Raw genomic sequence first — 16133 nt, forward strand, 5'->3', positions numbered from 1 at the left:
AACAACACGCTTTGACCTTGAACACGAAATGCATCCAACATGTTAAATGGTCACGATGAACCAATTGCTTAAAACTAACAGAAGATAAAATAAGATGGATAAAAGATGAAAATTGGTGGCATATCTTAGTATGTGGGGGATATAGATATGGGATATCGTGGTCCAATAATTTCGAGCACAGAATAGTAACTTCTCCAGTAGTCTACCGGTACTACTGTTTCGTCGTCATGATTCAGACATGAACGTCCAGTGTCCTGTCGATGATTTGCTTACCAGGGGAATGTGAATAAGTTCACCTAGTTTGTGGTCAAGCGGTATAGTTTGTATTGTATCCAATATCCATGCACCATAGAACGCAAACCTTCGAATTGTGGCAGCAGCGTATGTGATCAGATCGCGAAGATTTCGGTAGCCTACGGGTAATTCGTAGCAGTACCGGTACTAATAAATTCCGTTGCGATCATAATTCTTGGTTTCTCAAGGCGTCCAAGATCCGTCCGGAGTGCAGCCATGGTTAATTTGATACGAAAAGTGTATTGTAAGTAGCGAATACCAATTAGCTAATCGAAGACACAGCGCAAGGCTGTGTCAACAAAAAGAGTTCGTGTATCATCTAAAAATAGTACATTAAAAGCTCTCGTATTCGACATTTCGTGCTGGTGACGTCATATTTTGTGTTACGATTGTTGATATATACGCTGTTCTTTCGAATTCTCTACTAGTTGCTGACGATTACCCCTGACGAGTGTCAGCCGAAAATATTCGGGTTCATTTTAATAGGAATATACTATTCAATTGTATATTGAAGTTCTGTACCTCTAAGAAGCTGTTCAAATAAATGAAACTGAAAACTAGGGACGCTGCGCTGTAAAAATACTGTCCACATCTGACCAGGTTCGATAGAAACAACAATAGTTTTGCTGGCATTTCTCCAATGACACAACACAGTGCGCAGGTTAATTATAAAACTAAAGTACAGATTTATGCGTAATACCAAAATATTCCTTCTTGCGGAGGCAGTGCATAATATTTCGTCATTTGAACAAGAAAATAACAGCAACGATAGACTAAGAACTATTTTGAAAAATCTTGAATGGTATATAACAGAAAACGAATAATGGATTGTGGAAAACGGGACTTAATGTTCGGGTAGGTTTGGCTATACTACTATTTTCGACGTATGATTTAATAGACGATCATTTTGGATGATAAAATTTCGTAGGCGAGAGGCGTATGAATCAGAGATGAGCACGATTTAAATTTGTATCAACAGGATTTCAAGACTCATGTCGAATTTGAATCTAAATAGGAAGCAATAAATATTTGAGTGATACCCAAACATCAACGAGGTCTTTAGATGTGATATCAACAAAATTAAGGATTTGAAAATAATAAGACCACTTATGTTCTGCTATATGAAAATGAAAGATACCAGTCCCAAGCACCGGGTTACGAGAAACCCTATCGATTTTCGTCTAATAGTCCTAACAAGTGTGCGAGACATGTTGCTTGTTACAAATCCTTCGTATATGAATAATATTCCCGGTTTGGTACGTCGATGGAATAAAATTATGAACGAGCTATCGGACTATCGGCGGTAGTCGCGGTGACTGGTGTTTCGGCCGTTGTCTCCTCGTCCTCGTCGAAACCGAATGAAAAGTCAATCTCTGCTTCGCCGCCGACGTCTTCGGTGCTGTCATCGACTCCGGGAGGAGCTGGACCCGACAAGTCGAGATCTCTAGCAGTCCCGTCTTCCTCTGTATCTCCACCATCCTCCGACGGCAAGTTCCCTAAAGCCACTTCCCCGGCGCCATGCAGCATATCTTCGAACAGGTCACCTTCTGACGGCTTTATTTTTGCGTTGCAGAAGGTGGCGCAGTATATCGCGTACTTGTGTCGGTTTTCGTTGCCGAAACACCCTCCGTAACTGAATCTGACGCATTTCGATTGTTCTTTGTCGAAATACCTGTATAGCGGTAATGCGTGTTACTGACAGCGTGCAGCCTAACGACTGCTATGAAGAAGCTCCGTCCAGATTATTGAATACCGAAAATGGCTAGGTAGATCATGTTTTTCGCGGTTTGATGAAGATGCGGGCTCAAAATGTAACGATGATGGAAGCCACTCCAATAGCACAATTACTAATACTTGACTGGCAATCGAATAGCTACTTCTTTTACTTTGGATTTTATGACCTAGAAAGTACTTTTGGGATAGGGTATCTTCCCATCGCGTTTGCCTCTATCACGGTAACTAAATATATTTTCTAAAATTGCACCGGCCTGTAGTGGCATTAATCATGTTCCGTTGGTCGTTAAGATGTACACAACAATTTCGAAAGGAGCCACCTTTAACCAAAGTATAGGCGAAGCCACAGCCGAATACCTCTTCGAAGTACTTACTTGAGCTCTTTTCAAATTTTCATTCTCTATTTCTACTTGAAGTAGTTTTGAAATGTCTTGGATATCGATACTTCAGCTTGTATTTGATTACAAATTTACGATGTTACTTCTACTTCTACTTCTACGTGATTACCAACGTTGCCTACTTTGACAACCTTTGCTTATCGATGTTGTCCTATCGGGCTGGATGATAACCGGATAATACCGGAAAGTGAGGAATGAACTCATACATACCAACTGGGCACAAGCGCTCTGCACGGGCCAGGTTCCGGTTTCATCGAGCATACCTCATCACGGCTGATCGATTTATTAGCGTGTTCCGGCCTGTAGTTCTCATATGCGGGGTACGTCGACTTGTCTAGCTCTTCTGTGATATTAGCGAAAACGTTGAAAAATGATTCGGCCGACATCGCGAATAAGATTAATCATACCTGATTCGTCGACTTTCGATATTTTGACCAAATACTCTTCTATTTCTTTAAATTGCTCAACGGTAAGCGCGGTCACCGTCGTGTTGTCGTATCGTTTCTTTTCCACGACCCAAGACGGCAGGCTGACAAAATATTTGTGCTGCTCGACTTTCACCAGCAGTTCCACGATGTCATCGTTCTCTGATAAGAAAACATAGTGTTGTATTGAAAACAAGAGTCTGAGAAGACTATTCGTAATACTCACCACAGCTTTTCATACACGACCACTTTTCCGGGTAGTTATTCGAGTTTCCACCGCAACCCCTGAAGAGGAATTGAACGCACGCGCCGGTCTTGGAATCGTGGTACCATCTGATTTCCGACGAACGCCGGTTGCAGGAAGATCCTAGCGCCATTCGGAAGGAGCACTTGTCCCGCTTCAAGACAACTGTACGAAAATGGAACCTCAGTTGTTGAATAGAGAATTATTGCGTCGGCGCACCGTGAAGCATATTTGTACAGTCGTAGAGAGCATATGGATTAGATATGGGTTGTGAGAATATTTTGTTTTGTTTTGACCAGATCCGAGTTTGACTCACTATTATTACGAAACCATAGGTTATAGTCGGTACGGATATGTGAGTGCACGGAGGGATCTTGTTTTCAATACCAATGTTTCGCAACGTATTCTGACTTAGAGGTGGTCAAAGTAGCAGGGCGGAGCATGGACCGTAGCCGGATTGGATATCCCGCAGGACTTTCTCATTTTTGACCGGAGCCGGTTCGGAGTCGGATCAGTACTTTTTCTGATACGGCCGGAGTCGGATCGGAGCCGGATCAGTACTTTTTCTACTAAGAATATTACAGCCTTATCCTCTTCGACCATCGAATCAATAGTTAAAGTGAAACCATATGCTAAGTTCAAGTTGGCATAATTACTTCGGATAAGGGTAGGGTTTGATCTTTGAGTTTTTAATGTCCTGTTTGCATTGTTTGAATCAATATTCAATACCATATTATGAGTAGATAATTATCATCGTAGTTTTTCGGACCGGATCACGGTCATTTCTAGAATTCGGCCTCGGTGTCGGACATGAGCTTTAAAAAATAGGATTGGGTAGGACCAGATAATTTGTCGATCCGCTCCCACTGCCAAATAGTCAACGTTGGTATGGTATAGTCGCAGTAAGTAGGCCTACAATTGAAGTAGCTATTTCCAAATATGTGAAATGTAATTATGCAAGGCCGAGTTTTGCCATAAAAAATGAAAACTGTGATGTAAAAGTTTAATTAGTCTAAAATCATAACCACGTAAGAAACTAGTACTAGCAGGCAAAAACCCATTTGGGTATTTCGAAAAGGTACAAGTGCTTTTTTTACTAACCGTCTCTGATTCCGACTTACATGCAGCATCAAAATGCACACGGCAATTCTGCTGTGAACTAATCGACTTGAAATTACCTACTATTACGCAGGTATTGAAATAACAAGTGCGAATTAAGTAGCAAGCACTTGGCCTGGAAGGTCACGAAGATACGACTGAGCTGTAATTATCCAGGCCGACTTACCACATGATGCACTGCAGTCATCTTTTGTTTCGAATCCAAGACAACTGCTGTCACTCATTTCACATTCTCCGCTAGCGGAATTGTAGTAGAATCTGTGCGTAGATATAAGTACGTCAGCAATGATCATGTCGACAATATCGAAACTTCGCAACATCGATGTAGCGATTGTAGTGTTTCTTAGCTAGAACATTATTTCCGAGGTACTTCTATGCAATAGTACACCGCATATACGGAAATGACAGCACCACATTCAAAACTATAAAGTAATTTTACAGCTGACATACCGGGACGATTTTGATTTGCATGGATACTGTTGCCGTGGCTCCATACAAGGTGATGGCTTCTTTACCGGAATTAACGGGCAATTCTGTCTCATAAATCTGAGGAAAAGGTTGGAAAGTGTGCCCGGTATCTTTTCCCCGGTGTCAATGTAAGAACAATAGCATCCGTCGAATGCATTACACTGCACGTTCTGTAAAATAACAAAATTCACACGTCAAAGTGGTTATAATTCATCAAGACAATCAATGCACCGCCGCTATAGTAACGCTTGACAGTGAATGGCGTCATAAGTACCAGGGTAAGCAGCTCTCGGCGGCGGAACAACCAATCAAGAAAGGCTGCAAACCTGAAAATATCCTCCGGGTAAACATCGTGGAAACCAGTAATATAAAGGGGCCGACGGGCCATATCTGTCGATAGCCTCCCTTTGCCTGTCGTAACATCCATGGGCGTCTTCCGCAAATGAATATCCTGTTACGATCCTGGATTTATATTTCGCATTTCACACAATCATATTGCAATGCCTTACCTGTGATTCCCATAATAGCAACGGCTAGGACGTATAAAAAGCTTCTATTCATTGTGGACTGGTTTTGTACAACGTGTTTGCCTAAGAATTTGTTTAATAGTAATCTGTGAAAATGACACATATTGTTATCTCAACACAGACACGGCAGTCGAGGCTGCATGATAACTGCTGATTGAAGTCCTTGAATACATGCCTACCTATTATACTGTTTGCCTTGTCTTGAAATAGTTTCGTACAGGTCGGAAACCCTTGCGGCGATATCGGACGCTACGCTATTTCATTCAGCAACGATATTTATTCTGAGCAGATCGTCATGTTTTACAGAACTCATGCTGAAATTTCGTAACGAAAAGGTATGATTCAAGTTTCGTTTCGAATGTCTACTGCTATCGACAAGGCTCACATGCTCTCACTCTCAGTCGTAAAGCTCGTCTTTTTAGTAAGAAACAACAGCAGAATAGGAAATTTCAATCTTGAACCTATTAACTGTGTGTGGCAGCGACAGACGATTTCAAACGCAATGACGTAACTTGCCATTGAAGGGTTAATATTACCGTTAAAAATGCTAAACTTCAGTAACATTCGCTGCCCGTAGGCGAATAGAATTAAAGTACGCATCCAATAATATATCTAAATTTGTCAATTAGGCCATCCCTGATAAGATGACTTTCAGTTTTTTCGCCACAATCCTAAGTTTGTCAAGGTTGGTGATTGAATTAAACGTGCCGTTACTAAGGTCAACTCCTGCGATCTACGCATAGGCGAAATAAACTACTGCAAACTAATGAAAACAGTTTAAATAGCCTGGGTACGTCATAACTGGTAATCGCCGGAATTTTATCAATGCGCCAGCAGTTCGAATGTTATATTCCGAGTTGAGGGGAACAATTTTCTCTGTTATCCCCCTTTACCTCGTCTAATCTACATGCTGGCATTGCAAGCTCACTGGTTTTATACATTCATACTGGCGAAACTCGTGCTTTCGATAAGAACTGTACCACCGAAACGATTACAGAAACTCGATATTATAAACTTCTAAGTTTCATTACTGCTTTTCCGGTACATGAAGGGTATACGTCATAATGAGCTTCAATAATCTCAACTCGCGTAAAGAATTCTGGTCATGCATTGCAAATTATATATATCCCACAGAAACAAGTAAAGCGAATATTCATCGATACGTATCGCCCTTGATCAATATATCAGTCTGAGTTGGATCAAACATACGGCGACTTGTCATATTATTAGATTTTTTCATATTTCTATAGTCGCTTTCGGTGGACAAAAATAATATGTATTGATACTATTGATACTATTTTGGAATTCTTGAATTTTGATCGGTACGTGGCCGATTAGGGCAATTTTTACGAGTTCGTCATAGAAATATCACACATATGGTAGCCTATGCATCACACACGCCTGTAACGTGAAATTGTAAATATATCAGAGTTGTCTTGTTTACAATAATATTTGCCAAAACAGGTTTGGGAGTTGAAAGGGTTTCATGGTTTTATATATGAAATCTACAAAATTTCTACAATTGCATATATACATATCAAGATCCTGTAGAAGATTTTCGAAGTTGCATTGATACACTCTTGCTACTGCTCGCCATGTTGGGTAAATCACAAACAAATGTCGACCGTGGTTTTTAGAAGTTTGGAAATTGTACATCCGCAACGCCTCTCGTATTTTCAATTACGTTTCGGACGACTTCTTTTACACTTTCGATTTGTAATTCGACTCTAAGATGCTTAATCATGTGCTTAGGAATCATTTTTTGTACTAGACTACAATATCACAGTAGGACTTCAATATACCTGAGTAGCGCCAAAGGTTTTCCAATGTACTCACCGCATCTAAATCTAATGGAAATGATCGGTTTCTATTACGCCAGAACCGGACCTATAAGATATTTACTGCAAGTTATGGTCACGTAACCAAGCTGGGTAACACCGAAACCTGTAAATCACCAGGCTATGTAACGCTTCACCAAACATACGCAGTAATCGATAAAATTCCGCATGTGGGGCTGATGACCATGCAGTTATTTGAGTTGAAAAACATATCAGAAAACCGATTGGTAAATAATTCATCTCATGGTATCGTCATTAATGAAGAAATGGGTGTATTCAGTAATAAAATATTTTATACACTTATGTCATTCAAAGGATATCACTTATCACGATGTGACTAGAATGAAATGCTCTATCAAGATCGCATACGACTATAGTTGGTGAATTTCTGATATATCTGGAGTTTCTTTCAGCCCACAAGGGACCCGCATCCACATCCAGTATCGTTGGACAGCTCAGAGACAAATTTAACACCACTGGACCCAAACAGCCCTTGCAAATTGGCGCTCTAAGCGAATATAAGAATAAGATTTCACTCCCGCTCATTTCCTGGTCAAGTGCACATAATAGTGATGGCAGCGAGTCAATTTAGTGTGGTATATTATTAGTGTGGTATTCTTAAAAAATCATCCGATGGAATCACTAAAAATATTGGTGATGTTTATCTTGATTATGTGTTGAATTTACTTTTCTTGTGCATCCCGCTATGGTAATTTGATATTACCGTCAAAAATCACGAAACAGTTCTGTTGCGAACGAGAACCTGTGAATTATCAAGTCTAAATCCAGGTAGTGTGTACAGGATAAATACTAACATGTGTATATAGATTACCAGATCGATTTTTGACCCACCGACTTCACCCGTAACCCCTGCTGTAACTGTAATATGCTTTTCGACGCCTGCCTTTTTTCGATGAATCTGTAGGATATATCTCAAAGTGTGTGCTGCGTGCGTGACCCTTTTTATCACGTTCTTCGATTTCGTTACAATATATTGGTGGGGCAAATGTGAGTGTGATTAATTGATTTTACCAAGACGTTTTGACACATTCCTTTCTTTTCAATGCAGTCTTGAATTGATAATAATGGCACTGATTCCGATGCTTAAAGTGCTTTCTCTAATGCAGCATATTCGCATAGCTGTAGCGAAAAGCGATCAGAAGGATGTTAATTTTAGTACCAATTTTGCTATGCTCGAAGACAAAGTAATTATTTCCCCAGTTCCTCGGACATATGAACGATGATTCAGCTGTTTGGCAAGAAAAATCTACAAATCCATACCATAATATGACCCAACACGTGACGAAACCCACGCTACATCAATTGCTAATGATCTCCCTTGAATCGTGTGATTTTTGTTGAAAATCTTTCCAATCTGTAGACGGGAATATACGAGTATAGCGTGGGAGCAAGCACGTCACTTCCCACTGTTTCCTACGGCAACGGTCAATCCGTTCGAGCTTGGTAAATATGACTCGTCATACCCCCTCGATATTCCACACCCAGCTACATTTTACTATGGCGATACTTATAATACGAATGTCAGACACGTTGTCTTCATCAGATAGAAGGGCGCATGGTTTTATTATTCACTAAATTTGTACCAGTACAGACTTTATATTGTAGTTTAGCCATATTCCAAGTCATGATTACATGCAGTGTATCATCTGCGATAATTTTGCGCCATGATTCGGTGGCCAAATAGATCTCCAATATCCATCGAATAGGTTAATATGCACGAGAAAGAGCTAAGAATACACTGCCAGAATATTGGTATTGGAATATTGTCTGCGTACACCTTTATCTCTCCATCCCCGGTTATTATGCTCAGGAAAGTCCACCATGCAGCGCACGCGCCGTCATAATTGAGGTAGTTTATTATGACCTTATTCGTTTGGTAAAATCACGTCGATATCGTGCATCTTTTGATGCAAATTTCAATAGCGAATGATGTAATTCATATGCAGCCGCATCCCATTCTCCATACGCTCATTTGAAACAGCTTTGATCGCAACACCCGATTGTTCTCAAATGGAAACTAGTCGAATTGAGACCGAAAGAGTCTAACTTGCAACTCAACTCACGGCGAACACCCGAGTATTTTTGCAAACTAGCAATTTACAAAACCGCCATGCAAAGGATACGTAATGAATTCATAATTGATAGGTAGAACTTGCACTCTCGTGATCAACGTCGCGTGTTCATCATAGACGGTCATCGGCAATTTTAACGGAATTATGTCATGTGCAATAGCGTCCATGAGGTAGATTTATTCTCTAGAGTAGTATACCGCAATGATTTCGATAACGTTTCGATGCATTCTTGGAATAGAGAAGTAAAAGTATATTGTCACGTTTTGATGATATCGGGGATGCTAGATTGCAGGTGGTCCGATTCAGCAATCAGCACCGAAACATTTTGAGGGCCATTCGAAATTCCCAGCTTGGTTTGAAAGGGGATTGGAATGGAATACTTTGATTTACCTGTCCTGAATTTATTAGTTCAATACCAATAATCCATTGATGTGCCGATATCGTAGGTCCCGGTCCAAATCAAGCAATCGAAGTACCTCAAAAGCCAACTGGATCGCGATCTTATGACGTTAGTTGTCGACGTATAGGCATCAGACATTGGTGTACGATGACGTGGAATTCCATGATTCGAAAATGACTTGCGATATCACTCATAGCACGTTACTATGCGTTGCAGCGTGCAAATTCCATGGACATGTGGTATATATGTGATGGTCACCGGAACTTTACGAAACCGTATTTGAAAACTGCGTAAAGCGTAATATCTCACTTAATGATGAAACCAGTTGTTGAGATGATTAGCGACTCAAACATCCACTATTTGTGATGCTGAGACTACGTCTGCAATGAACTAATGCCACTAGGTACGATCGCAATCCCCGAAGACTTCATCGTTGATCTAGTGCTGCCTGTAATTTTTTTGTATCGCACATCTTACGTCAGGGTAGGTCCAGAACAAAAAATATTGATGTGTCGCGTACTAAGGAATTTAGAATGAGCCTTTTGCCATCTCATGATTTCGATAACTCCAAATAATATCTGCAAGATCCACTATTTTCCTTGTATACCTTTAATCTTGAGCTGGAATAAATTAACATTATAAATTGATACACGACTTTACGATGCAGTGTAATATATATCCACTTCATCGCAGCGAAAGTAACTGACCATGGCCAGTGACCACTCCGCCATATCGATAGACTATGGCTAATTCGCAATGCACTATCGAAATAACTTATCCGATCAATCGGATAACCGAGATGGAGCTTATACCGTAAAATCGTATTATTCAATTTATGTGATTTTTCATACACCCTTAAACCAGCAAACAAATCCTTTGAGATGAGACAATGTACGACCGCCTGTTGCTTTCCGATAACATTTATTTAAGAATTTAATTGTTCTTCCTAGTGAAAAGCTGATGGCTGAATGAGCACTGAGCAGCGATGATCACTATCCGGTGGCGGATAAATTTTCTGAGTCTGGTATTTTAAATAGTAATAAAATGCTTGACACCATTTAGCACAATGTTACACCTGAGGCTTAGGATTAATTGACTACATCAGCCTATGTAATCAGTTCAATACCTATTACAAACTCGGCAACGGCAATTTGAATATGTTTTGACATATGTTTCGATCCAACGTTCATTCTGTTCCTTGCGTTTACTCAACTGCAACGTGTGTTTCGACCATGCAATAGGGCTGTAGCTAGCTATATGTACCACACAATTTTAACCGGCGTTTCTTTTGACAGTAATGACAAACGGAATTCCATTACTTAAATATAACGAGGTACCAGCTGGTCAGAATAATAACTACAACTTATACACTGTAACAGACCGCTGGTCTGTCTGGTCTGGACCTGACCCCGTATAAATAATGGTTGCGTTTGATCAATCTAAAATACACGTGTTTAAAACATGGCCCTTGTTTGATCCAGTTTTTTAATTTATTTTTTGTTCTTGTTTTTCTAGCCATGACGTCACGAATATTCAATTGTGAAGTCACAGATGATTGACAGTGACAATTGAAAATATAGGGTAAATATGGCTCATTGGGCGGAAAAGGCTTCCGAGATCGTTATGCAGTGTTTTTCCGGTCGGCCGGTCATCATCATCAATACATACATTCCGAACCAATGATCATCTATATCTACGTGCCATGACTGTTGAACTGACGACGACTTTGAGGGTTCTCTTCTAACCATTCATATCGTATACGTCTATCCTCTATCGGGTGCAAATCGTCCCAGGGATATCCGTGAAATTGTCTGCAGGCTCATACTGCACGTTCTCTCGGAAGTAGTTACACGATTTACACAATTATAGGATAATTAATTTGAAAAATTATTTAAAAAATTTGAATGGCATTTTGAAAACATGTTTTGAACAAAATGCAAAATGTTTTAAAGCACCAGTTGTTTTAAATGCAATACTGCGTCTAGTTGGGCCAAAATAGCATCCCTGTAAAGATCTTGGCTGAAAATAACCCTCACATGTAGGCCGAAACCTGTGGTCTGCATTTGACCTGGCGATGAAACGGCCAGCGTCGAATAGTCCTGTCACTTTATTTTTGTAGACTTGCCAACTTCCCAACGTAGTCTGATGCGAATCATTGCCACATACGCTCTTATTTGACTGAACCACATACGTCTCAACTCAACAAATAATGATTACTTATCTTTGTTCATCACATAACAGTTGGAAAGATCCACGTTGAACTTACCGCCTAATATACCTTCTGTTTTATCTATGCTAAATCGTTAACGTCTTGTACCATACAATTGTAAGATTTTTCATATTTATTTATAAAATATCTCCATTAAAAATGCAAACAATAAAAAAAGAATATACGATGATCTTTACGATAGGTGAGTGAGAGGTTGTTGATAATATTCTGGATCGGATTCCTTCTTTGCCGTGATATTTCTCAATAGAGGCTGAAAAATAACGCGGCATGTGTTGGATTTGAGAATATGCTTTAGGGGCATTTTCAAACAACGTAAATGTAGTTTAAATGTACGTAAATGCCTATGAATATCGTTCAGCATAGAGGCCTATAGGTGTATCAGTATATATCTTGAACTCTCCTGAAGTGATTATATCCGGTGATCAAAAAGTCATTGCTGGTAACCAGTAGCCATAGTAATGTTAACCAACCGGTTCGCTGATCTCATACAATTTCGAGAAGTGGTGCTACAGAACCGGTGTGATCTGACGGAATCCAACCACTGGTTATTCCATATGGCACCGATAGACTACAACAGCCGGGGTCGCGGATATAGCTTTCAGTCCTTCCACTATAGTTCCACATCAGTCGGTACACCATGTAGGCCTACGCTACGAGGTCCGTGACCGTGACCATGACCATGACCAACCAACTACATCGTTTAAATTGCATTCACGGTTACCACGAGGCCACGACAAGTGATCAAGCCCATTACTGCAAACCAACAGGTTTGAATGCGTTGGGTAACCGTCTCTGCAGAGAAAACTCTCTTTCAAGCAGCACTCCCGTCCTTTACGGGTCATTGGTAGGCCTAGGTGTGGAATCATCAATAAATACCCTGATGCCGAGCGGTATTTATTATTAACAATCAACTAATAATTACATTAGTCTGGAGGCCATTGGCCATACCAAGTAAAAAATTGGGATGCCTTGTCATTAGCGCAGCGGATGATTTCGGTTGCTTGACGTAACCACTGTGACCGACCAGTCTCAACGGGCCTCAGCTCATTACTCGATGCTCAGTGCTCACTGCTCAGTGCTCACCTCTCTCAAACGAAGTTTCGTGGCGCCGTAGGCTTCGGGCGGAATCTCTATCAGCTGTTGAAGTTGATGTCGTGCTCTGGCCACCAAATAATCTTTAGGCGTGATTTCGTTTACTAAGCCTGCAAAAGGTAAATATTTCGCAAGCGGCTCGCAGAGTCGAAAGCGTCTATCAACAAACCTGTTCTCAACGCGTCTTCCGCGTCCAACAGTCGGCCACCTAACGTAATTTCTTCTGCGTGACGGCTTCCGGAAACAGATCGTACTAGGTCGACGACAAATGGCGCTGGTGCGATGCCCATCTGCGTGTCATTTATGCCGATTTTGGTTTTTTGGTCTAAACCGATAACATATACTTGTTATCTCATATTTTCAGCGGCAATTAATGATCTTCTTAAAATACCTGCCAGCATCACACGATAATCACACATAAGCGCCCAAATGCACCCCGTAGAAGAAGCGTTTCCGTTTATTGCGGCGACAACTGGTTTATCACAGCCGTACCAGGCAACGAACCAATCGTGGAAATGATCCCAGAGTTCAGATAGGTAACTATCATTGCGCTTATTGCTGAAAGATTCAGGAACGTTACAGATATTATTATGCCAACAAGAGTTGGACATCATTTAAACCTTTTGTAGACGTCCATGATATTAATTCCGTGTGTAAACACTCCCCAATCTAGAATCGATGTTAGAATTATCCCCTTTACTCGACTGTTCTTTTGAGCGTCCTTGATGGCGTTTGTGGCTTCGTCAAGCATGTCGACATCCATGTCATTAGCAGGTGGTTTATTCAAAAACATAGTTGCGATTCCTAGCAATTGGAGAGGGTTTTTGTGAAAACGTCTCGATATACATATGATCATAACAAAGCCAACCTGTGTTAGCTTCGAAATCCACGGCAATAAGATCCCCGCCAGCCATCGGTTTTTGTATTGCAGCCGCAGCTATGCTCGAATATGACCGATGAGATTGCCTTAGAAACGAGTTGATAACTTTGTTCATCATCTTCTCTTCTGATTTGCCCTTCCAAATAGAACAAGGATCGATGCAAGTATGATGGCAGGGTAAAATTCTGTCGTTATATATAGGATAGGCTTGATTCGTGTAAAATGTATTGTGTAAGTATGGGGACGAATTTACTGGAAATGGTCACATCCTCGCAATAGGTAAATCGCAATAGGTTTACTGGAAATCCAGTCGGTATCTAGCGTACGCCCATAATCAACGTGCTGTCAGAGTAAACATTTGTGGATGACATCAAATGATGTAGTGTACAAACACTTGATGAATTGGCGAGTGCATTCTTTCGTTGCAGCGTGATCGCGTCGCAGCAATCCCTTCTCGAAAACATTCTGCATACGGCTAATATTATATATTATGTATATAATTGGTTTATATTGTGTTTTTTCTTCATAATAACATATTTTACTCCAGCATGTATCTGTATCATCATTGACTGACATTATTTTGAAGGTCTTTTTTCTTTGGCATATCACAATCGTTTATTAAATTTCGCTCATTGTCGAAGAGCACAATGGGCAGTTGAGCTTTTCTAAACTATAGATAACTGACCTACGGATAGATACGCAACACCCGTCGTCACGCTTGCTTGCCCGGAGGAAATTACTGCTCAGCAATCTGAATGCAGCATAATTGCTAATCCCATAGCTGATGACCTGAGCGCTCAAATTGAATAAAGTTGATCTTATTTGAAAGCTACTGTCGCACTGATTTCGAAAATATACATTCAAATCTGATCAGGGCAGCGGAACCCACTCAAAATTCACCTTAAAGTCTGAAAATCTGGATTGTTGTAAACAATCGCAACCATGCAAGGCCCATTGTTATGGTCATTGTGCTGCGTCTCTGCCATCGTTAGCAACAATGCCGATTTTCAGACTTTAAAGGCTATTTCGAGCTGGTTCCATTTCCTTAATGAACTTTTAATGTATATTTTCAGAATAATCGCGACAGTAGCTTTCAAATAAGATCAACTTTAGTAATTTCCTCCGGGCAAGAGAGCGTGACGACGGCTGTTGCGTATCTATCGGAAGGTTAGTTATCTATACCTAAACACAGGCGTGAAGGAATCGAATTCCATTTATCAAACATTCAATATAATTGCAGCAGATTCACATTGCTAATGTTGATTGTTCAATGGAAGAAGGAACAACCAAGGAAGCGCCAAATATAAAGTTAGAGCGATCATGAGCACTGTAAATTACAACGGTTCTGTCAGGCATAACTATTTACCAGTGCGCCACGGTGGATGTTACATAACGCACGTGCGTTTTCGTGTCTGCAAATACAATTTTTTGCTTCATATTTTCCAAAAAATTCTGAACTCGGTGAGTCCTTTTCTGCCTTCCCAGAATGCAGTGTCAATGTCACCTAGCGGTGACTGCAGTGAATACTGAAAAGTACCGCCGGATGATTATAATCTGGCCTCTGAACATGTTCGACATTTGCTGGGTTTATTTACGTCGAAATATTTTTAAATTGAAATCTCAACTTTTGTTAGAAATGTGCTGGACAATACAAGCGTTTTTGCATTTGCTCAGAATTGCTTCGCGGTCCGTATGTTTGACAGTACTGCCCTAGACTGACTTTTGCGTTGGATTTGCCGACTGCGACTTGGTCATGGCTGGTGACGAGAGTAGAAATTTGCATAAATTTTTCATAGTCCAGCTCAGACCATCGGATGGTCAATCAGCATATCCTTACTGTCTTCGTGCGATAGGTGTTAGTGTAAGGCGTTACGTAACGCGGTGATGTTTGCAAAATACGGCCAGGCAAACTTTCTAACGAAACTAGCCCCCGATACGCCATCGGTTCGTATCGCTGCAGCTGTGAAGTGGGTCCAGTCGACGAGGTTGTCTATCTCTGCATAACATTTCCAATATTCACGCTTCTGAGAATAGGCGAATTTGATGAATACGCGTCGCCCCAAGTAAACAGAATCTATTTGCGCTATGCTCATTAGCAAACACTAGCGCCACCAGTTCACAGCGGATTGTAGAACGCATGCAGCCTATTTAATACTATTCACTCCTGCATTACGCCCCTCTCCGTTCATAGGACTAATCGCTTAAACTTGAAAAAGTAGAAGTGGTCCCAAACTGGCCATCTCTGCCCAGAAAGGAAGAGGACGTTCTTCTAAAGTCCATTCAAATTTCGGTAACATAACATTGTCACGTCATTATATAATTCATTTCACAATTTCGTTGCTGGTATCAATTTGTAGAGTCTAGCCCAGAGGTTCTCAAAGGGTAGGCCAT

General features: G+C 40.7%; 2 protein-coding genes across 2 annotated transcripts; both read right to left on the reverse strand.

The window, feature by feature from the left end:
* Window positions 1-956: 956 nt before the first annotated feature.
* On the reverse strand, window positions 957-5347 carry LOC145446842 (actinia tenebrosa protease inhibitors-like). The gene is made up of 8 exons (XM_080325214.1): window positions 5192-5347; window positions 5009-5133; window positions 4665-4852; window positions 4381-4472; window positions 3078-3260; window positions 2834-3013; window positions 2637-2769; window positions 957-1966 (listed from the first exon to the last, which is right to left on the reverse strand). Exons 1-8 carry the CDS (start codon window positions 5310-5312, stop codon window positions 1570-1572), a joined length of 1419 nt encoding a protein of 472 aa, XP_080181340.1. The 5' UTR covers window positions 5313-5347; the 3' UTR covers window positions 957-1569.
* Window positions 5348-11864: 6517 nt separating this feature from the next.
* Window positions 11865-13927, reverse strand: LOC145446968 (enoyl-CoA delta isomerase 1, mitochondrial-like). Its single transcript, XM_080325371.1, has 6 exons — window positions 13731-13927; window positions 13483-13666; window positions 13254-13420; window positions 13032-13187; window positions 12854-12972; window positions 11865-12020 (listed from the first exon to the last, which is right to left on the reverse strand). Exons 1-6 carry the CDS (start codon window positions 13858-13860, stop codon window positions 11943-11945), a joined length of 834 nt encoding a protein of 277 aa, XP_080181497.1. The 5' UTR covers window positions 13861-13927; the 3' UTR covers window positions 11865-11942.
* Between the last annotated feature and the right edge of the window lie 2206 nt (window positions 13928-16133).

The sequence above is a fragment of the Botryllus schlosseri genome, chromosome 9 (genome assembly GCF_051294905.1).
Source record: "Botryllus schlosseri isolate E-star chromosome 9, Bs_hap1, whole genome shotgun sequence".
NCBI classification, from domain to species: Eukaryota; Metazoa; Chordata; class Ascidiacea; order Stolidobranchia; family Styelidae; genus Botryllus; species Botryllus schlosseri.